Genomic DNA, 22,112 nt, shown 5'->3' on the forward strand with positions numbered 1-22,112 from the left:
CCCCTGGCACTTTTTATAAGAGCAGAGCTGAGAAAGAATCATTAGTTCATCTAATCCTTCCTCCCTCTGCCTAGGTAGATTGGTTGCCTACAGTATATTTTGGCCTGCTCCACCTACTTGTGTTTTAAAGCAAATACAGCCTCATACTGCAGCCTATTTGGACACTTTTGCAATACAGAAATTTTGCAGAGCTTTGTCTTACAGTGTTTTTCCCTACTAATTGTTCTTTTGAGGGAAGCAGTGTGACACAGAGGATACAGTCTCTACTATACGGTTCTGCAGCACCTCAGAGGCAGGGTAGGATAGGCAGACAGCACTATTGCCTCTTCCACTCTTAAAGAGGAGCACAGGGGACAGCTGTGATACCAGCACAGTCCTGAGCTCCCCTGCTTTGGCTCTCACGACTATCTCACTTTCAGCCTTGACGGTAGGCTCAAGCATATGGACGCTGCATGTCTGGCAAGCAGCCTAAAACCATGCCAGGTTCACAGGCTATGTGGCTTTGTGTCTGGAGGGCAGCCAGTAAGTAGCCTTCGAATAGCAGCATGCACCGACTGCTGGAGCAGTGGATGTGCTGTGTTAACAATGCATTTTGGAGAGCTAAGGAGGTACCCGCACACAGGATCACATCTGGAATTTTGCAGTCTGCCCTGGCACCTCGCCAGCAGCAGAGTGCCGGTAAATCCTGGGAATCCAAGGGAGAGCAACCACAGTAACCGGGGGATGTAATCCACCTACTCCATCGTGTATTGCGGGTGCCAGTGCCCTCTGCCAGCACACACGGACAGCCCACGGGACCTGCCCTGGCCACGCCAGTCGTGCACACAAGCTGCACGCAAAGCTTCACCCCACACCAGGACGGCAGCCGCGGGTGCAGCATTGCCGCAGTGCCCAGAGAGGTGGGCTCCTGCTGGCAGAGCCGCCCTTGCCAGGGGTCCCCAGCTGAAGCTTCTTCCCTTGATGTCACCTCCTCCGCCCAGCGCGGCCCCCGCCTGCCTTGTCCCCGAGCCGACGACCTCCCCCCCCCTTTAGGGCGGTTGCCCAGAGCACGCACCAGTGCGGCGGGACCGCCGGAGGGGCGGGCAGCCCCCGGGCACCCGGCGGGGCTCCGGGCGGACTCTCCGCCGCCGCCCGGGGAGCGCCGGGCTTTGTCTCCCTCTCGCGGGGCGCCGCAGGCGCTGCCACGGAGCGCCGGCCCCGGGGCCGGCCAAAACGGCGAGCGGCTCGGACGGGCTCCGCCGTCACCGGGCAAGCGTGGCAGCGGCAAGAAAGCAACCCTCCGACTCCATCCCTTCGCCACCGGACCGCCCTCAGAAGCCGTGCCGGGCCCGTCCCGCCCCGGCGCCCCCCGCCCCCGCGGCGCAGCCCCCGCCGCTCCGCCCCCCGCCGCGCCGGGTCCCCCCCCTCCTCAGGCGGCAGCGCCGCCGCGTGGGCGCTAGGTGGCGCGCGGGGTCCCGGCGCTGGGCCTGCCCGCCGCGGGAGGGGGGCCGCACGGGTGGGCGCGGGGCAGGGCGAGCCGGGACCGCGGGGGAGCCTGCGGCGGCAGTGCAGTCTGTGGGCACGATAAGCGCCGATTTAATGCCGAACCGGGGGGGAGCGGGGGGCGGGGGCAGCGGTGGGGCGGTGCCCGGTTCCCCCAAGGGGAGCTGCAAGGCCTGCCCGCGGGGTCCTCGGGGTGCCCACCGGCTCCGTGGGCTGGTGCCGGCAGCCGGGGGGCTGCCCGCAGCCGCGGGGGCAGGGTGAGCCCCTGGGAGCCACGCCTGGTAAATGCCGGCAATAGTGGTGATGGGCCTGGGGGGACCGTGGCAAGGAAGAAGTCGGTTGGCCTGGCCGGTGGGGCCATGGGGTTTGTACTGTCTGGTGGCAGAGCTGAACCCGTGGACGTGGCTGAAGAACAGCCAGAGGACACCAGATCATTTGGTAAAAAGAGAAATGGTGTAGGGTAGTCCAAAGGAAGATTACTAGGAAAAGCCACGCTGAAGAGAACTACTTGGATACTGGGACATGACCCAATGGGACTGTTTATTGGATTGGAACTGTCGTGCCCAAAAAGGTGTATCAGAATCTAAAACCAGGAAAAAAAAATGACCCCGCAGGACCCTTTCATCTGTACCCTGTACTCTTTAACAGCCTTTGTCAACCTCCGATTGCCACGTCACTGAAGAACACATGCTCCATCAAAAGCAGGGGAGAAAGTCGTGTTATCTGACAGCTGTCCTCAGCCTTGCTGTCCAAATGTGGTCTCATGGTCAACAACAGTACTTGTAGTTTTAAAGATTTTGTGAACATTAGTGTTTCAGCTAATACTGGTGACCAGCAAGCAACAGGTAGCAACAAGGCATGACAAGTGACAGCTGCCTTCCTGTATCAGCCTGTTCCTGAATACCAGTAAGGTTTCTACTCTCATTCTCCTCTGTTAGTCCTCTTGACCTTTGAAGGAGCCACATGTCGATGCTGTAACACTCAAACAGCAGATACTGAGTTCTTACCAGAGGTCTCCTCAGGACCTCTCCCTCCATCAACCCACGGGTCTCCGTGGGCTGCAACTCAGAGGTCTCCTGAATTGTTTTCTTTTCTGTTAGTAACAAGCTTTAGAGGAAATCTTACTGAGGCCCTGAAAGCTGCCTTTTTTTCAGGAATAGGAACGGAACAAGGATGTTGATGCTCCGCCAAAGTGGATTATTTTTTTGTAAATGAGGCAGAATTTGCCAGCATTTGTGTTTAAGATGTAAATTATTTTTGAGAGCTTTCCAGGTCTCCCGCAGATTCAGAATGGGAAGAGAAAAGACTTCTTTTGATCAACAGATGATTGAACTGTTGATCTGAGGAGTCAGCCTAACTTCTGCTGGAAGGGCTGGAGATACAAGAGCACAGATCTGATGTGATCGCAAAGGTGCTCCATGTGGAGAAGGGCGGTAACAAATCTGAGAACATTCTTTTGGAGGCAGTCACTGAATGGCTTCTCTTTAGCCTCTGGACCACCTGCTTTGCTGGACAAACCTACTTCCTTGGCACCAATGTTCAGAGAGTTCAGGCTGTACCACTGCAAACAGAAAAGTGCGTTTAGTATGCCATGCATACAAGTATCTCTTTGCACCAGTTCTTTGGCTTTCCTTTGTTAAAGGCATTGGAAACTCAAAAGCCCTTCGGGACGAAAGAGAAACTTTCTTTGAGGTGGTCCAAGCCCCCTGTCAAACCATTTGAAGATTTCTAGCAGCTTTGTCTCAGGTTGTTTTTGAGGCAGTAGCCAACAGCAGCACAAGGTCCTGTTTCTTGCTGTGGGAAGGAGCATTATCATGTGTATCACAGCAGATCCTGCTGTACTCACTGAATCCTAATGTGGTTGCTGGGCACAGTCATTAATCCTTGCCTTTTACAGAGGGAACTAAGCGAGCCACAGAGGAGGATGAAACACTTTTGAGGAACTCTTCTGAGTAGCATTTCTGTTTCCTTGGGTTCTGCTTAATTAAGGGTAACCAAGGGTAAATGAAAAGCGTATTTCATTTGAGCAATACTTTCTTAAGAAGAAAGAGGAGTAATTGACCTGCAGTTTTCACATTTCCCCATAGATCAGATGCAGCAGGACTGATTTCCAGACACTAAGATCAATGGGAACTGCAGATGCTTGGTACTTCACCAAATCAGGTCACTGTCACCCTCTTTTCCCAAAGGAAGGAAGGGCCCAGAGGCAAGTGTTAAACCCCACCATTTCAGTAGGATACAATCATCCTGTGTTACTGGTTAAAAGTTTAGGATTCCTCTTTGGACAAAGATGGAAGGAGCAGGGCTTTCTGTTAGACTAAAGAGGTAAAAAGAAGTGAGAGTCGCTGCGGAGGTCTTTTGGGTCATTTGTCTTTTTACTTACCCTCGTTATCTGTGGTATAGAGTCCCCTGGTTCAGTGATGCTGTTAGACTCAATTGCAATTTCTGGTTTACAGATACAGCCTCATCCCCCAGCAAAGCAACAGAAGGCTTACCAGGGAATGTAGCCATGTGCAAGACTCCACGTAGCCAGGAAAACAGAAACTGAGAAATTAGCTCTGTTTGGTGCATGATTTAGCTGCACATTTTGCTATCACTTGCGTTTACAGACCACAGAAGGCTCTACAAAAATCACTAAAAGACTTTCCTTCTTCCGCAGAGGAAAATACCATTAGCTGTATTTTATAGCTGGGGGAAAGGAAGAGGTTACTTAAAGTGAGAGAATTCTCTGGACTAAAAATGTTCAGCATTCATGATGAGGAATTAAGACAACTATCCCTGGACAGCTGCCTAGGGACAGCTGCAGGATAGCCATGAGAAGATGTTGCTTCCTCAGTGTGTGACTTTGTCTGTTGTTTGTTCAGGTCATTGTCCTCCAGTGTTTTTCTCAGACTGGGCACAAATGATGGGAGTACTTCATCTTATTCTGTTGATTGGATAGTTGTTGATATGAAGTACATTTCATAGTATGGTGAAAAGTTGAGAGTGACATAGGCAGAGGGGGACAGGAGGAGAGGAAAGATAAGAATGAACCTGAGAGAAGGGTGAGGGATGTATATTATATGTGTGTTACGTTGAGCCATTGGTGGAGGAGCTGTGATGGTTATATGTCTCCAATGTCATGGTGGCATTAACATATAAAGATGATGTGGTGAATCCTGAGGACAAACAGATGTCTCCTCTAGCAGTACATCAGCTGTTTTTCCTCCAAGAGCCTGCTTGTGAAGGACTTGAAACTATGATGTTGGGTGCAACAGCTCCTCCTCTCATTGTTTCTCTGACTTGAGCTAATTCAAGTGTTCATCATACCTTTGGCACTTGCCAAACAGCTTCCTCAGTTTCAGTGATTGCACAGGTCAACATGAGATCTATCAAAACTGTTCTGAGATGGAATGTCAGCCAGGTGGGTGGGTGGGCTAATCAAGTGTGGGACAAAAGCTGTAAGAAATGGTTTCATGGGGCTGCATTGAAAACCAGGGAGAAGCGATCAACTAAAATTTTTATAGGGGTGCTCTTCACCTAGACAATACTCTTACAGAGTCATAATCCTTCACAGCCATTGTGTGGCTGTCCCATTATTTTATATTCTGCTGTGTAAAAAAGTGTGTATCTTCCTAAGTCACCCTGTCTTCTCATTGTGGTGTTATTTCTACATGTATTTTCTTCAAATGCATCTTGAAGGTCCTTCACACGTATTTTTTTACTTCTTTTGCTCCCCAGGGTGTGGGCAGGTTCTTCGGGCTTCTAGAGGTCAGATCTTGCTGGAGGGTTACCCACTGAATGCACGATGCGAATGGACTATTCACGTTCAAGCTGGATTTAACATTGAATTAAGGTAGGTCATACTGACTTTTAGCCAGCACTGGTTTCAGGTGGACATTGGGGCATGAATAACCAAAAGTCAACGAGGCTCAACAGCAGGGAGCCCTGGGTTAATGAAGGTAGTACCACCACTTTGCATTTACTACCTCAGCTCTTTCCCTGGTTTAGCTTGTGATGGGCAGCCACTGCACAAATCATTAGTGCTGTGCCTTCAATTCCAATTTAGGACAGCTGGTTTCTAAGGAGTGTTTCTCAGATACTGGGCACAATGTATCTCTCTAGAGGTGTCTTCAAGACCTTGAAACCAAAGCACCCAACATTTTCTGAAGAGTCTACCAGGCTAAGACATTCTTTGAAGAAAAGCTGTAGAAACATTTTGATATGACATCTCATGCCAGGAGATAGTTGCCAATGGGTCCTGCCTTGCATTTAGCCTACATTCTCCCTCTCTTATTTTCCTTTCACTCATTTTACCAGCCCTGTCCTCCACCAGCCTCAGTTTTTCCTCTTACCATTCCTATATCTGAAGGATGTCATTAGTTCTCCAAGTCTCCTCTGACCTACGTATGCTTAGACCTGTTATCACGCCCCTGCTGATTCAAACTCACAGTTCTTGATTGGGTGTCCTGCCTAGTGCAGAAGAGCCCCTAGCTGGGGTAATTAATACTGTTTTCACATGTGTGTAGCTCACGTGCAGCAGGAAGCTTGGCAGGGGATTGTATTCAAAACTCACTAATATAACAAAAACAGTAGCTGAAGCCTTCACATCAATATTTCACTGACTTTGGATGCTAGGCAAAAGAACCAAGAGACACAGATTTCTTTCTATATGTTTAAAGACAGACTTAATATTTAACAAAAGGAAGATGATTAAATAGAAAGGAAGAGCTTGTGGCATTCCCACATGAATGCCCTTTTTTCCAGACCTGCAAGTGCAAGCCTATTGTGTAGTTTTGAGCAGCTGCAATTATTGCCTGGATAGCATTGGAACCTCTTGACTCTGGAGAAGTGTGTAGGAGACAAAGGGCAGCAATACTGTGAGGAGCAGTTTTGTGTTCTCATGACACAACTTTGCATCAGCCTTAGCTGATATGAGCTGTACCTGCCTTGTTTTTAAAAGATGTTAGCTACATGTGTGATTGGAATTGCACAAACTCAGGGAGGTGGTAATCTGGTATTTTTTACGTTTCTGAATGAGGCTTTGTCAATTGTAAGTCTTAAAACATGCTTCAAGAGCTACTGGTTTCACCCTGTCTTCACTTTTATGGGGGTGGGTGTGAGAGTGGAAATGGATCCTGTGTATGCACATCACTAGTGAATGCACCCATCTCTGAGTTGACAGGCAGGTGGCACCAGGCACAAGGTATAAGAAAAGGAGGAAAGGCTATTCTTGCAAAGGACACTAGATCAAACAGCGGTACTTGCTGTGGCTGAGCTAAGGACACTGTCATCCGCTTCAAGGCAGAGGAATGGGGAGTGCTGTAAACTAAACTAACAGATGTACCAACTCTTTGGAGAAATCAGGCCCTGAGGGCCACCCACATACATGCTAGGAAGATGCATCACATGAGATCTGTACTGTTCACTCTGTTTACCTTTGCTATTACCAGAAGATGCAAAACTTTAACATGAGGGGCATCCTGCAGAGAGTGCTTTTTTCTTTCTCCTGCGTCTATCACAGAATCACAGAATCACAGATTCACAGAATAGTCAGAGTTGGAAGGGACCTCTGGAGATCATCTAGTCCAACCCCCCTGCTAAAGCAGGTTCACCTAGAGCAGGATGCTCAGGATTGTGTACAGGCAGGTTTTGAATGTCTCCAGAGAAGGACACTCCACAGCCTCTCTGGGTAGCTTGTTCCATTGATCTGTCACCCTCAAAGTAAAAAAGGTCTTCCTCATATTCAGAATGAACTTTCTGTGTTTCAGTTTGTGCCCATTGCCCCTTGTCCTGCTGCTAGGCACTATTGAAAAAGAGCCTGAGCCCATACTCTTGACACTTATCCTCAAGATATTAATATACATTAGTAGAGATCCCCTCTCAGTCTTCTCTTCTCCAGGCTAAACAGGCTGTTAGCCTTTTTTCATAAGGGAGATGCTCCACTCCCCTTATTGCCTCTGTAGCCCTCCACTGGACCCTCTCCAGTACGTCCTTCCTACAGTTAAACACACTAGGCATCTCTTTGATGTGACATAATGTTACATGCTAATTGTGAAAGTCTGCAAGAGGGAAGCCTGATCGTCTAACCTTCTACTGTCAGGAACTACATTTACCTGAGCTGGGTGGCATTAGACAGAAGCCTAAAGCCCTGTGCCCAGCCTGAGCTGAGCTTGATGTCTGGGTGCCTAAAGACCCCGCAGATGATGTGACACTTCTAGGGAAAGATCAGGAACTGTCCTGAATGTCCACACTTAATTCTGCCACCCTGCATGTCAGAAGGCATAGGAGGAAGCCTCAAGAGCAAACCCGGAGCATGAGACCTTATATCTACCTCACATAAGGTAATCCTGGAGTGTGTTCTGAATCAGCTGAGGTTTCCAAGGTGGACCATTCAAAGCTGGCCATTGAGGTACTTGAGCAGTTAGATACTGTGGAAAACTGGTAGATGTAGCTTAAAGCTTCTCCTTTAGGACATTCCTACACAAAAGGGCAGGTACGACTAAGCAGGCCACCTGAGACTTTTATATAAAAATTCAGTGAACGAAACAATTCATGCTGAATGTCACTGCATTTTCATATAAACAAGCTGATTCCCTCTGTGGATGCTAACTCTGCTTAGAGCTGTAATGCCAACATTGTGCTGAATCAGCACAGCTGCTAACAAAAGAACTCCTTTCTTCTCTCTGTGCACAAATCCTGTTTGCTGCCTCTCTGATGGCTTGTGAGGGCAGAGATGGGGATAGTGTGATACAGAAGGGGAACAAAGCGGTTTGTCTCTGCTTACATAGGGCAGGAAGAGCAACACTCTCAGGAGCACAGATAAATCTTCCCTTGCTTCAGGCTGTGCCACACAGTCCTCTGGGGGCTGGCTAAGCAGAGCTGTTTTGATAAATGGTGCCCAGATCGTGGTGGTAGTTTGTTTTCTCTGCTTTTTTTCCAGCCTTGTTTTTCTTTAGGTTGTGATGTATAGGCTCCCTCAGCCCAAGCCATATCATCAGGGATATGTCATACCACAGTAGAAGTAGCTCGCAACTTTCTATCATTTTCTTTAATGCCTCAGCAGAGATGCAGTTTTAAATATTTTTGTTTGGCTAGGAGCTTTCCTCAGAGGGGCTGGTGAATGTATTCACACTGTACACACTGATGAAATCAAGACAATACTTTGCATTCTGTTTTGTATTTGAACACCTGTAGCACTAAATTAGCATTTAGTTTAATAATATCCAAAATAATTATGATATAATTACAGTTTCACAGGTGAGGGAACTGAGGTTCATTACATTGCCTGTACCTGTAATTTAAACAGCAACAGACCTCATGGTCTGTAAAGGGTCCCATCAACTGGGCCACAGCCAAGAGGTTTTGAAAAGCTTTGGCAGGTTTCCAGACCTGCCAATTCTGAGTTTTGATCATGGAATCCCATGTCATCAGTACAGTGCATCTGCTTCTATGCTAAGTTAAATAAAATGGAAACCAGAACCCTCTATGCCTTTCACATCTCCCACTCTGTTTTCATCATTTTTTAAAGCAGAGAAAGCAAACAAATAAAAACAGTATTCTGTGTAAGGTGCTCTCATTCTGTGCCTTCACTCTGTGTGAATATCTCTTGATATTCTTTGTTCAGGAACACACTGCTAGACAGAATTTACCTTTGCATCTATAAATAATACTGCTCCCATTACATGGCGGGCATCCCAGAAACTTTCCTTCTGTACACACACATACTTAATTTTAATCAGAAATGTACCAGTTCAGACAACCAGTAAATATTTGCAGGATTGAGTCAGGATAAACTGTAGCCTGATAAGTGTGACAAGAATGAATGGGTTAATTTGTATTGCTCTGTAACTTCCATAAGGGTAGACCCCTGGGGTATGATCTGCCAGTGAAAGAATGTTTTGAAGATGTAGTGCATAACCCGATGCCTGGGAGGATATCTCTGGCAAACCCGACAGAATGAGACTTCAACTCATGCATTTTATGCAAAGCTAAGTTGAATTAATCTCTCTCTAATGCATACTTAAAGCAGATGTGATTTTTTTCTTATTCTACATTCCACTAGATGATTTAAAAATTGAGGGGTGCTGCTCCATTGCTGTAGGTTCCTACAACTGCTTATTCATTTGTCTATGTAGTGTACTCCTGATGCTCTAAAACCAATCATATGATGAACAAAGGTGACTAAATGAAGAGGCCTCTGTAAGTTAGCTCGTGAGATGTCAAAGAAAGGTCATTTTACATAACACGGGGGCCTTTCTAATACGGGGGCCTGAGTCCCAAGAAGAGAACAGCAGGAAATAGGCTCCAGTACTCTCTTGCCTTTTCAAACTGTGAGATCCAGCAGCAGATCCGAAGTCTGTCTCATCTCTTTGATGTGGAAATGCAGTCTTTGCAAGTCACTAGGCCCATATTGGAATAGGCAATGTGGGAAGTTTAGCCTCATCCTAAATACCTAAATTACACATCTGTGGTGTTTGGAGTTCTTAGGAAGATTGAGTACACAACAAATTTCATTTATAAAGTATTCTGCTGAACAGTTAGGAACATGGCCTCTCAGGCTCAGGTCTTCCTTCATTCTTATCTGCTGTACCAAGGCTGGGCCCAGCACCCCTGGCCATTGCTTATGCTCCAAGAGGCACTTGGTGTTTCTCACTCTCTCTCTCTCATTCATATTCTGGTGGGATACTTTGGCTCTGTGCCCCACTGAATTCAAACAGCAGCATATAACATTGCTGTTAATGAACAAGAGCCTCGTGCAGTGGCTGGATCAAACCTAGGAAAGACAGACATTGTGGGAAAAGGCTTTAAATATTTCCCTTCTGCACTAACTCCTGTCCCTTATTTCTGTCCTCAAAAGAAGGGCAAGTGCCAGACATCGGGGATTTACTACCATTTTACTTTCTAATGCAAAACATGCTGTAGTGTTTTGGATTCTCTTTCTCTGCCTATTTCTGCTTCTGTCACATCCCTAAGCTTTCCTTCAACCCCTGATTGCCAGCTTCTGAACATCACAATGTAAATATCTTTCGAGCCTTGGTCTTTGATACTGTTACTTTCAGTACTTAGAACTTTATTTAGGGGAAATAGAAAAATTTTTAGCAAGCAGCCACAATAGAAATATGCCCCCTACATTGTCTGACCCTAGATCACTGTAATGTGATTAGGGACTTGATGCATGTGAGCAGACTGTATTACTTCAATTTAGACTTCACTGTTCTGCCACTGAAATATTCTTATGGAGCAACTGTGTAGAGTTGAGCTGGCTTCCAAGGATCATGATGCAAAAACTGAGATGACTGAGGGGGACTGCATGTGATTAGGGACTTGTTGATTCATTGTGGGGCAGTCACTAATATAGCTGAACATCCAAATAAATCAAGAGTCAGGGCGCACAGGTGAGAGTATGCAGTCTGACTGTGTGTCCTTCTTCCCCAAGATTTTCCATGCTGAGCCTGGAGTTTGACTACATGTGCCAGTATGACTACGTGGAGGTCCGTGATGGGGACAATTTGGACAGCCGAATAATTAAGAAATTCTGTGGAAATGAGAGGCCACCTCCCATCCAAAGCACTGGGTCTTCACTCCATGTCCTCTTCCAGTCTGATGGATCCAAGAACTTTGATGGATTTCATGCTGTCTTTGAAGAAATTACAGGTAAAATAATCCCAAAGTGGAACATGCTGCTAATTCTCATTAATTCAATTTCACTAATCTCTCTCCCTGTTTTGCTTCATTAAAAACTTGCATGCTGTGTTGCCAGGAGCAACTTACACAAAGTCAGTGCAGGGAAGATTCAAAAGCTGTCAAATGGTGTGTGAATGTGAGGCTCTTCTAACAAAGACTGAATTCCTTCCACCTGTGTGAAGAACAAGCAGCACCAGCCACCACAGAACAGCTGCTGTTTTGTGAGACTTTTCTGTTTGAGTCTGAGAAGTAAGAGCACAGAAGGAAATAGAGGAAGGGGCATGTGTATCTGCAATTGCAGAATTGCCCAATCCTGTGTGCAGGAGCAGACGCTGTCTCAATTAGCAAAAACCTGATGCAAACCCTCATAATTATCTCAGTGGAAATGCCCTGACATGACTTTTGTGTTGGCTCATGTATCGTACCATTACAACTTAAAAACCAAAACTGTGTACAAAGGACAGATTCTTTTCTTTAAGGAAAAAGAAAACCAGAGGCTTTTCCCATTCTGTGATGAACTCAATGACAGAAGCAGGGCTCCAGAATTCCTGTGTTTCTGTTAGTACTCCGTGCTTCAGTCCCCCATACTGCTTTCCATCATTTTATTCTGACTGCACAATAACATTGAAAGTGTAGCTGGCTCCTTATTTTGCCATTGCATTTGAAGCAGCCTCTATGCTCTTTCTGGATCTTCCTTGTTTAGCTGCATAGGGAATTTTGGTCGAATCTATCCACAGTACTTGTGGCACAGAAGGCTAATCAGAGCATGCTGCTTTGCTATAGATAAACTCTGCAGGATCTATGACTCACCATAACTTGCCTTCAGCACACCCTGGATGACCCCATTATTTCATGAGGTCGTCCAGGGTGTATCTGGCTCAGGAGGTTTAGTTATTTAATATAATCATTATAAAAATACACAAATCTACAGTGGATCAGCTGTTAACAATGATCAGGGGTGTAACTAGCAATCTGAAATGTGCATACTGCCAGATGCAGTGCCTATGCCATTTCTTAGCCTGCCCTGTTCTTCAAACGTTACCTTTAGTACCTGTTAGTAACATAGCAGGAGCAGTGAGCTATTGATAGTTCGTCTGCGCTACAGCAGGAGGGGTGATATAGAACAAATGAATGTGGTGTGGGCTATGTTGCATAAGGGCTGCCTACATTCAGGGAACTAACATTTTCCATATGGTGCAAGCTGAATTGATTCTGTTTTCTCTGCTCAGCAGGGAACACTTGCTATTCGAATACTGTTGAGCACTTTATTTCTGCCCCATTTTTACTGGTAATTATTCTGAGGCTGGGTGGCTGCAAGTGTGGTAATCCACACAGAGCACATTGCAAAGGGCTTCTTAGAGTTTGTGAGGAGGTCTCATTGTGCACTTTATTATGAGGCTGTTCTGGCCTAATGTGTAGCTGCAGTGAAAGGCTTTTAAAACACTCCCAGTGTCTTTTTATGTGAAGCATTAACCTGGCCAGCAGGACAGTTTAGGGGAAGAATACAGCATGCATGGGGAAGTGTAGAATTGAAAGCAGGAGCAACACAGCATCGAAAGCTCTGGCAGCACATCGTAAACTGAAGCATTTCCCCTGAAAATTTTCCTCTCTGCACAGCACTGTGGAAAAGCCAAGGTCCTTGGAGCAGATTGCACAGGGCTTGCTAGAGCAATTCCCTGTGCTGCAGGTGAGAGCAGCAGCAGCACAGGCTGTGGACCAGGCTGTGGAGGTTATCTGATGTCCCCAGCACCTTAGTGGTACAATGGAGAGGACTAAAGAAGTGTCTTGTGCTCTCAGAACTGATTTGCTTCCGTTTCTGTCTTCCCTTTCTCTGAGCTCTCTGCTGCCTTACAAGTCAGCGCTTGCTGAAGCAGTGGCACTGACTGCACAGAGGTCACTGGTTCAACTGCCATAAAGGTTTTGATTGATACAAAATAAGCTGCAAAGCCTATATCCCCTTTAGGAGAGGTCACTGCATGTGCAGTTATTAAAGGACAAAACCACAGAACCTGCTGTGCTGCCTGGTCTGGAAGCAGGTGTGAGGTCTCATTCCATGCCAAGTGTTAAATGGGAACCAGTAATTGGCATGAGTGACTAAAAGTGACTCAACAGAGTTCAGATGAGAAGAATGGGGGCCCAGATGGGGAGGCATCAGGGTCTCTTAGGGATTAGACATATGCTGGATCTAGTTAGTTGAAAGCTTGTTATTGAATTTCAATAACACTTTACTTTCTGTACCCCCAAGCTAGTGATCTTTGACACAACACAGGGGCTTCAATATTTGGTAGTACTGTCCCATGTTTGACTGAAGACAGGAAATCAAGACTCCTTTAAAAAGAAAAATATTTAGTGCTCTTGAGTATCAGGCATTTTCAAGGACAGTATCTAGCACTTATTCACTTGACATGCTTACTTCTATAGAATCATGAGACAAAGCTGGGGCAAGGACAGAGCTGAAAGTTCACTGTTTTCCAACCAGTCACTACAAAATACCAGTCCCTACAGGCTTTTCTGCTTCTCCTTCCCTTTCTAAGTGATATTTTACGTTCATTGGATACAGTACAATTGCCACATATATGTTCCTTTTAACAAGTGAATTACTGTCCTTAGTCAGACCTTGGTCTTCAATGAGACCTGGAAAATATTAATTACCCAGTCATTATGAATTGCTGTTACATCACCACATGAAACCTCCAGAGAAATACATATGTGGCATCTATATATTTCTTGTCTCTTGCCATCTGGATATAAAGACTCTCAAAGATTATGCTTCAAGTGGAGTCTTTGCAAGGAAAACTGCCGATTCTGACATCTGCCATTCTGGACAGCAACAGAGAGAATGCTTTAAATGTAATAGTACACAACCTCACCATAGGTCCCCCAGCATAGGTTGCTCATGGCTGCAAAACTCAGTGACTTGTACAAAGATTCATATTTCTGTCATAACTGAAGTAATCAGGGTATTTAGTGTGGTAGGACAAAGATGATCTTCAAATGAATTAGAATGTAGACCTTTCTAGTAATTATGTTTTCAAAGTTTAATCTGCAAGTTATCAAGCATGCTTGGATAATTCTTTAACATGGCAAGGAATATGCTTTGTAGTCAATGTGAGCTTAAACTGAACTCAAATTCTGGTATGGATCCAGATGTGAACTTTGCTGCAGAATCTTGGTTTTTTGAGATTGACTTGAAGCAGGGCATCAGATCCTGAAAACCTCAGGTTTTAGAGTTACTTGAATCTTAAACAGGATCTAAATCTTGACATTTTTGGCTCGCTTTCTGTCTGCTAAAACCTGCACTCAGTTTGAAAAATAATCTAAGTGGAAGTGATTTCTTTCTATTTTTGAAAGTAAATTGTGTCCTACTCGCTCATCTCCCCTTAAAGCAGGCGCAAAAAAAAAAAAGAGTGTGTGTTTAAAAAGTGTGTGTTATTGCACAGTGGAATTTGCTGATATTAAATGGCACAATTACACATTCTGATATTAATTCATGCTAATATGTACAGTTTGATGTGTATCACTGCTAGATTTATGGTGTGCAAGTTCTTCCCCTGCATACTTACGGTCATCATGACCATTCAGAGCTTCCTGAACTTAACACCAAAGAAGTGCTCCTCAGGGCCAAAGCAACTCCCAAAGTCTGGGATGACAAGATCTGAGACCCAAAAAGCCCATCAGAACCATGGATCCCAGAACTTATCCCTAAGCTCTGGGATGAATGGCAGGAGAAATGTAGGTTGATATTAAACTGATTTAGGCTAAGCTGTAAACACTGTTGGAGTTTGCTGTAAATTAATTTTCTTCCACAAACTTTTCTCACCACTTTACTACAGTTAAAGGAAAATGGTAAAAGTGACAAATGCTGGGAAAAGAACTGCCCACCCTTATAAGATCCCCTCTCCAGTAAGTAAGAGAGAAGAGCAGAAAGCGTTTTGTCATGCATTAGGCTCTTGACTGTGTCTTCCTAACTGTTAACCAGAATACATAATTTACCCCAAGATGTAACCATCATGAGGAAAAACAGATAGGACCCCTATCCTATGAGAGACCATGAATGTCTTGCTTTTCTTTTATAGCTTGCTCTTCATCTCCATGTCTTCATGATGGAACGTGCATTCTAGACAAAAGTGGTACCTACAAATGTGCCTGTCTGGCTGGCTATACAGGGAATCGCTGTGAAAACTGTGAGTACAGACACTGTGTGTATGACCAGCCTCCAGGGTTGTCACTGATGCAGGCCATCAATTGTTAGGAGTGTCATCGATAATGTAGGTGAGGTCAGTCACAGTGCCAGAGAATGCACTGAGCTTCTTGTGGCAATTTTTAAGACATATTGCATCACATTTTATGAAGATTTCTACTGAATAGTTCTGGAGCTTTATATCTATGTGTAAAAAGGTAAAACAGAATTGGAGCTGGGAAACAGCACACAAGAAGTATTTTAATGGACTAGCCTTATCAGATAAAGATATACCTGCCTGCCCTTTTCCACTGTTTGGATCAGCTCTTCTCTTCTAAAAGCACATACCCCAGCTGAGACCTGTGCTTGGTGCTCTAGCCAAGGTCAGTCCTAGGAAGTTTGTCTTCCCTCACAGCTATCTGAAAGGTAGAGTTCTGGCACCATGAGTGACAGAGACTTGTGACTAAAACGAGTGGAAAAGCAGATATTCTGTCCGTATCTGTGTTGGTGGTCCTCACTGTACATACAGGCATACACGTGGTTTTGTCTTGCCGAGTGAATTGTAAAATAACTGAGTTCAAATCAGTTCAAATCAATTGTCTGTTCTAGTAATTTAATTCTTCATGCTTGAGAAAATGTCTGTCTTCATCTAATAGGGCTTGAAAGAGCAAGAAGGGGTAAGAATTGTGCGACATATGCTATGATAAATCCCATATCATCTCTACTAGCTGAAAGGAGCATTATGAAATATTTAAAGTCACTGAGCTAGAGCTCCAGCTGACCCTGGACAATTTCAGTGATACTAGTGAAATCCACTTGGGATCATATTTGACTCAAGACAGAAAGCACGGCTTACTGTGCCCCGCTGTGGCATTACTCTGGCCGTAAGGCACACAATGCTTTGCCTGCTTCCAAAGTTTTCAATTCTATGTCAGAGCAGCCAACATACACCAAACCTCACTACTTCGAAAATCTTTTCACCACATGTGCCATTGTCAGGTGTGGGTTTCTCTACTGGAATTGCTTTTACTTCATCAGGGAAGTTAAATCATAGTGACATGGTACCTCCTTGCATGGATCATTTTGAGATAAAAGACCTTTTGATTCCTACAGATCCAGAAGTAACTCATAAGACTTGGCTTTTCTCCCAGTAGACCAGAGGAGAGGTAGTTTGGCATTTTCTATAAGCCTGAAAAAGTTTTGGTTCTGAACAGCATGCTACATTCTGCCAGATTGCACAGGTTCCTGGTATGTCTTCTGTAGGGAAGGGGTTGCTGAAAATTGAGGGCTCCTCACCTCAGGGCTAATGTGGCTGGCTCTTCTGCTAACAGCCTCTTGCCTGTGAGTAGTTGTTTAGCAGGTTACTTAGGGACTGGAAACTCCCAAGCTTGTTGCAACTGCTCTGTGAGATCGGTTCAGTTCCTGTCTTTAGGAAAGAGTTAAGAAAAGAACAAGATTCCTGCCTGGTTCAGAACCAACCTAAATTTCAAATTAATTAAATTTCCAGCAAACCTCAACCCTAGTTTTGGCAGGCTCTACACTACAGTGAAGGCAAGAAATGAATCTCACATTCTTTTACTAGTTTTCTTTTGTAATACTAATGTAGAAACTTCACCCATGCAACTCACACAGGAAACAACAGACAAGGTAGTCAAAAACCGACAGGATGAGACTTCTGTCTCATTGTAAACAATGAAGGGTATAGGTAGTAACAGAATAAAAAGGAGGAGACACTTAGAAATATATACAGTAAGATTTTTAACTTGACAGCGATCCTGTAGTTTGATTTGTGAAATAACAGTTTAGATGGATAAAATACTGTTACTTTATGGTGTCTGCGGCTGTATGCTTGCCTTTTGCTTATGCTAGGAAATATTTTTTTCCAGCACCTATATTGCTGCCTTCCATGACATAGAAAAAGGTTGACTTTTTTTCTTGTACATGAATAGCAAACCTCACAGGGGGAAAACACTATGGCAAATCTCTGTTGTATGGCTTCAAAGAAGTTTTTTCTTATATATTTCATTCAGTTTTGCCAAAATGTATGCTAAGTATTTTCCAGTGTATGGGGCAAAAAAGGCAGAAAATTAATTTTTGATTTGTTTTTTAAGAGCAGAAGGAAGAACTGGAAAAAAATAACCATGGCTGTATTTCTTTAAAAATGAGTCATGTAGTTTCCTGAACAGCATTTCTGAACATTCCTGAACAGAAATCCTGAACAGTTTAAATGTTACAGGGAGATCATGTCATGCTCAAAATCTTTCTGTCTGTTAGGTCTTGCAGCAACAGTGCTGTCTTGTGAGGTAGAGCCAAGGGAAATACATTTATTTCTACAGAAAACAATCATAAACTGGTCACTTTTGGAATACTGAATATGACTTTCGACACTGTGAGGCTGATTCTTTCAGTCTGGTTTTCTTGGAGCAAGTCAGGCATAATCTCATTAAAGTGAACGGATTTATGTTGATGAAAAATAAGAGAGAAGAAAATTAGAGCCCCTTAAAGTTAAAAGCATGCAGAGATTTGATGCATGGTGGTGCAACAGGAGGTACCCAGGGAGGTATGAGGGCTTTAAAGAAATCCAAGGGACATGATTCAGAGGAAGGGAGACTGTGGGATTATTTTATTGAGGACTAAGTTAAGGCCAAATTAAACAAATTCAGCAATGAACATTTCATAACAGAATTAGGAATTTTCTAAGTCCCTCACCATCCCAATGCAGCTGTGTCTTTTTGTCATCAAGTTTAGTTTTTAAGATGTGGGAATCACTATTGGAATTACAGAAATCAGTTTAATCAGATAAACCACAAGAAACCTACTTTTTCCTCATTAAACTAAATTCCATCTATTTAACAGGATGATCAACATTGGTCAAGCTGCTTTCCTGGGGTAATATTAAATCCTAATTACTCCGTCAGTTACAATTTGAAATATTAATAAAATAATTAAAGGCACAGGTTGCTTATAACTAGCAGACTCTTTTCTCTACTATGGCAGCCCGGAAATTGTCTTTTTGTTTACAATTTGAGGGGCTATTACAGTGATTTAAAGGCTTCAACACCATGAAGTGAAATGCTGTTAAAATTTCAACCAGCTCTGTGTCAGGGCAAGAAATACCTTACCTAAATATGTATGATTTGACTCCAGAGACTGTTTTTTTTTTAAAAAAAAACAACACCTATATGAAATTGTAAAACAAATGCTAACCATTAGGGTGAGATCTTTCCTTCTTTCTTCTGCCTTAAAACACAATAAAGACTTGTCCTAGACACCATTAACAAATACCTTCTTACACATATGCATGCTCTGTCATGATGAAACAGTAAGTAGAGAAAACGAATTCCTATTTTAAATATTTGGGCTTCTTTCTGGTTTTAAACTGAATTTGCAGTATACCTGCATACCCCTCCCAGTGACCCCTTAGCCATGCTGACATGATTGAGGTCAAACTCAGACTTTTCTGTCTGACCTCTATGGATTTTAATTCAAATCCTGGAATCAGAGGCATTAAAAAAACGCCCCAAACCAGATCATGTTGTTCTCTTAGCCTGCAATACCCTGAAACACAGCAGCAACTTCCTCAAAAGATGCACGTTAGGGAAAAGGTAACAAACATCCTGGTGCTCTGCATGCTAAAAAGCATCCACTCAAATATCAGACTCAATGATTCTGTACAGCGTGACAACTACTTGTTCAACTCAAACTATGAAAGGTCTTTTCCAAGGTCTCAGTGTTGAGTTTGCTTGCTGAAGATGCAGCTGTAGAGAGATGTACTGCTGGTAACACATGGCAAATGCTCTCCTCCTCTGCTTGTCCTCCTGCTAGGACGGGGTGTTCTGACTCAGGAGTCCTCCCAGGGCTTGCTGGCCCCAGAGCAAGAGACCTTGACCTCATCCTGCCCTGAAATTTCCTGTTACCTTTATTTCAAACAAAGACAGGCGAACTAGAGTTCCTACGCAAATAAGAGGAACTTGTGCTGAATGGGGAATTCAGGGCTCAGATCCGATTTCCATTTTTATTCTGTTTCTTGCTCCTGTCTGCCAAGAAGGTTTGTTCTGCATCCTAATGAAGGGCCTAATCCAACTGAATAAGCTGTATAAACTAACTCGTTTCTGTAGCCTTTGATGTTGCTAGGGCTGGCCTTACTATGTTCCAAGAGGCCTCTGAATAGAGCTTTCAGGCCCTTCCTCACTGCTGATATAATCCTCTTCCATCCTTCTTGGCCCCATACAGCTGTGACTTGGGCTGGTTCTTGAGGACACCCTCACCCTTAACAGACTAACTGACTGATATTTAAGATAGGGAGAGAGCATTAACACTCCCCCACCCCCTGCCTTGTTCTGCTGCGGGAGAAATGAGCCCAGCTGTGAGTGCTTGGCATAGGCTAGACAGAGTTTTAATGCAGCAGAATCTACAATGAAGCACTGGGGAAAGGTTCTGGACATTAAACCTAGTTTTCTTACCTAACCATGGACATGTAATGCAGAGTCTTCTAAGGGAATGCCTGATTTAAAAAAAAAAAAAATGTCAGAAGATTCTCAGTAACAGGTTTCAAGGAGTGCCATAATTCTTGTCTATAGGTACTGGTATATATTGTGCCATTTGCAGCTCACGTGTGTTGGACCTTGCCTATGCTGCATGATTACAGTGGAGAACTTCAGGTATAACTAAATGTCTTTGAGCCCTTTCTTGCTACTCTGGCATTGAAATCAGTCCTATCCCAGTTAGGGAAAATGTTCCAAAAAGGAATATGACTCTTAATTTCCCTATTCCTAGTTTTGCCATTGTTGGGGTTTTTTTGGTTGTTCATTGCGTTTTGCTCACCTTTTCCAATGGGAAATGGCTTATTACAGTATTTGTAAAGGGACAGAGTTTATCCCTACTTGTGTCAAGGTGGATATATCAAAGAAATGAGATTAATGCCACACTGTATCCATCACATTTCTACTGTCCTCCCTCTAGGCTTGCATGTATAGGGTGGGAAATAAGAACTCCTCCTGTTGTCAAAACCATATATACCTGGAACTGCTAAGGAGTAAAGGCTAGCGGCCATCTTTAACTACCACAATCCAAGGATTCACCTGCCTTGAGACCCACATACTAACAAAAATCAGTAACTGGAATTTGGCAGTTCTCAGGTTTTGCAGACCCATTAGGGGTTACAGGCTAAAGCTTAGACCAGCACCACCCTTTAGTGTGTCATATAGCAATCTGTAGTGTGATCACAGGCAGGATGCTCTTCAGAACCTTGTTCTTCAGAACCTTCCTAGGACTCCCTCTGAGAAGTAATGTAGTATCACTACTTGTGCCTTGAGCACTGTTACTTGGTTAAACTGCTCTTTATGGGCAAGACTGTTAAGAAGGACAGTTAGTTCAGACAGGGTGAGATAATCCTGCAGTGAAGACAGGGCCAGTGCAGTCATACAGGAAGCTTCATTGACCCACGTGTCTCTGCAAAGACAGGTAAGAGAATAGTACTGCAGTCCTCAGGGAGGTTTTTAGTAAGTCACCTTCAAAGTTCAGTTCTGATGGCATAATGCCTTCTGTTGTTCTGAGCTGATCAGAAGAACATTGTGACGCTGGCTAGACGTTTGCTAGTATGTTATCCTTGCTGCCCGATACTGCCCCACAGTATACTCCTTTCCAGGAGAATCATGTGTTTATGAGGCAAGATCTGTGTTGTTTAGTGCCTAGTGTGTATGTTCAAAGGGCTTCTCTTGACATGGAGGCAGAGATTTCTGCTCCTAGTTTTCACTTCAGTATATTTCTTGGAGGTTTCTCCCTTACTTAGAAGGATGCTGGTACTGTTCACACAGCAACTGGCAAACCATCAAATATTATGTCTGGTGCTTTAAGGTAACCTAACATCAATTTCGAGTTGTTTTAATTCACTGGGTAATAAACTGAAGCTGTCTGGCTCCTGTTACAGAAACAGCCAAGATGCCCCATAGGATGGAAACACCTAAAAGAAAAGTGAGGTTGATGGCTCAGGATGGAAATTCGCACAAACATTTGAAATAATCACTAAACAACTGCTGCTTGTGAATCAGCCTGCAGAAAACTGATCCCTAGGACTTCTCTTTCCTTTTGCTTTGTCAATACAGCTGTTGGATTGGGCAAATCATGCTCTCTCTGGGAGGAAGTTGCTCATGCCATTTAGCAATGTTTGATCTCATAATGTTTTTATAGGGTTTTGAAACACCAGTGAGTAAGTGTAGCTGACAGCAAGGCTGAAAGAGACAGCACATCTGCTTTATTGACAACTCTTCTTATCCCTTTGTTATTTTCTCAGTGTTCATTAGCTAGCCATTTGTTTTTAGTTATTCCGAAAGTGAAACATGGCTGGTAAAACCCCATGGTATTCTGTCCAGAGCATAGCCCTATCATCTAAATGAATCAGAAATTATCTCTTTATCAACATAATCCATCCAAGGACTGGCCCGCCATAGGAAAAGAGGTGTATTTCTAAACCACATTAAATGGATTCATAGGGAATTTCCTCTTGCCCTACCTCAAAACAATCCTGAGCTTTTTCCTCAGTCTGCTAACATGCCTTAGAGATAAAACCATCCACATTATTCTCCCTGGTATGACTCACCATGTGGAAGGATCAATCAGTGTTGCAGAAGCACATGTTGGACCAAGCAACATGACAGGTATTCTTGGCACACTGTATGGGACAAAGAGACTTCTCCCTGGCATTTAATCACTGAATCACTTAGGAGACTAAGTCTTCCTGACAGGTCTGCTCTAATGTATGGCATAAATCAGCTCTTCAGCACAC

General features: G+C 44.1%; 1 protein-coding gene across 2 annotated transcripts in view; it reads left to right on the plus strand.

The window, feature by feature from the left end:
* The window catches only part of PAMR1 (peptidase domain containing associated with muscle regeneration 1), a 59,403-nt gene that overhangs the window by 14,906 nt on the left and 22,385 nt on the right, over positions 1-22,112 (plus strand). For both annotated transcript variants that reach the window (XM_040601838.1, XM_040601839.1), the window contains exons 4-6: positions 5,203-5,317; positions 10,901-11,118; positions 15,225-15,332. In XM_040601838.1, coding sequence (XP_040457772.1) covers positions 5,203-5,317; positions 10,901-11,118; positions 15,225-15,332 — 441 coding nt within the window. The remainder of the gene's footprint in view (positions 1-5,202; positions 5,318-10,900; positions 11,119-15,224; positions 15,333-22,112) is intronic.

This window comes from Falco naumanni, chromosome 7, assembly GCF_017639655.2.
Source record: "Falco naumanni isolate bFalNau1 chromosome 7, bFalNau1.pat, whole genome shotgun sequence".
Lineage (NCBI taxonomy): Eukaryota > Metazoa > Chordata > Aves > Falconiformes > Falconidae > Falco > Falco naumanni.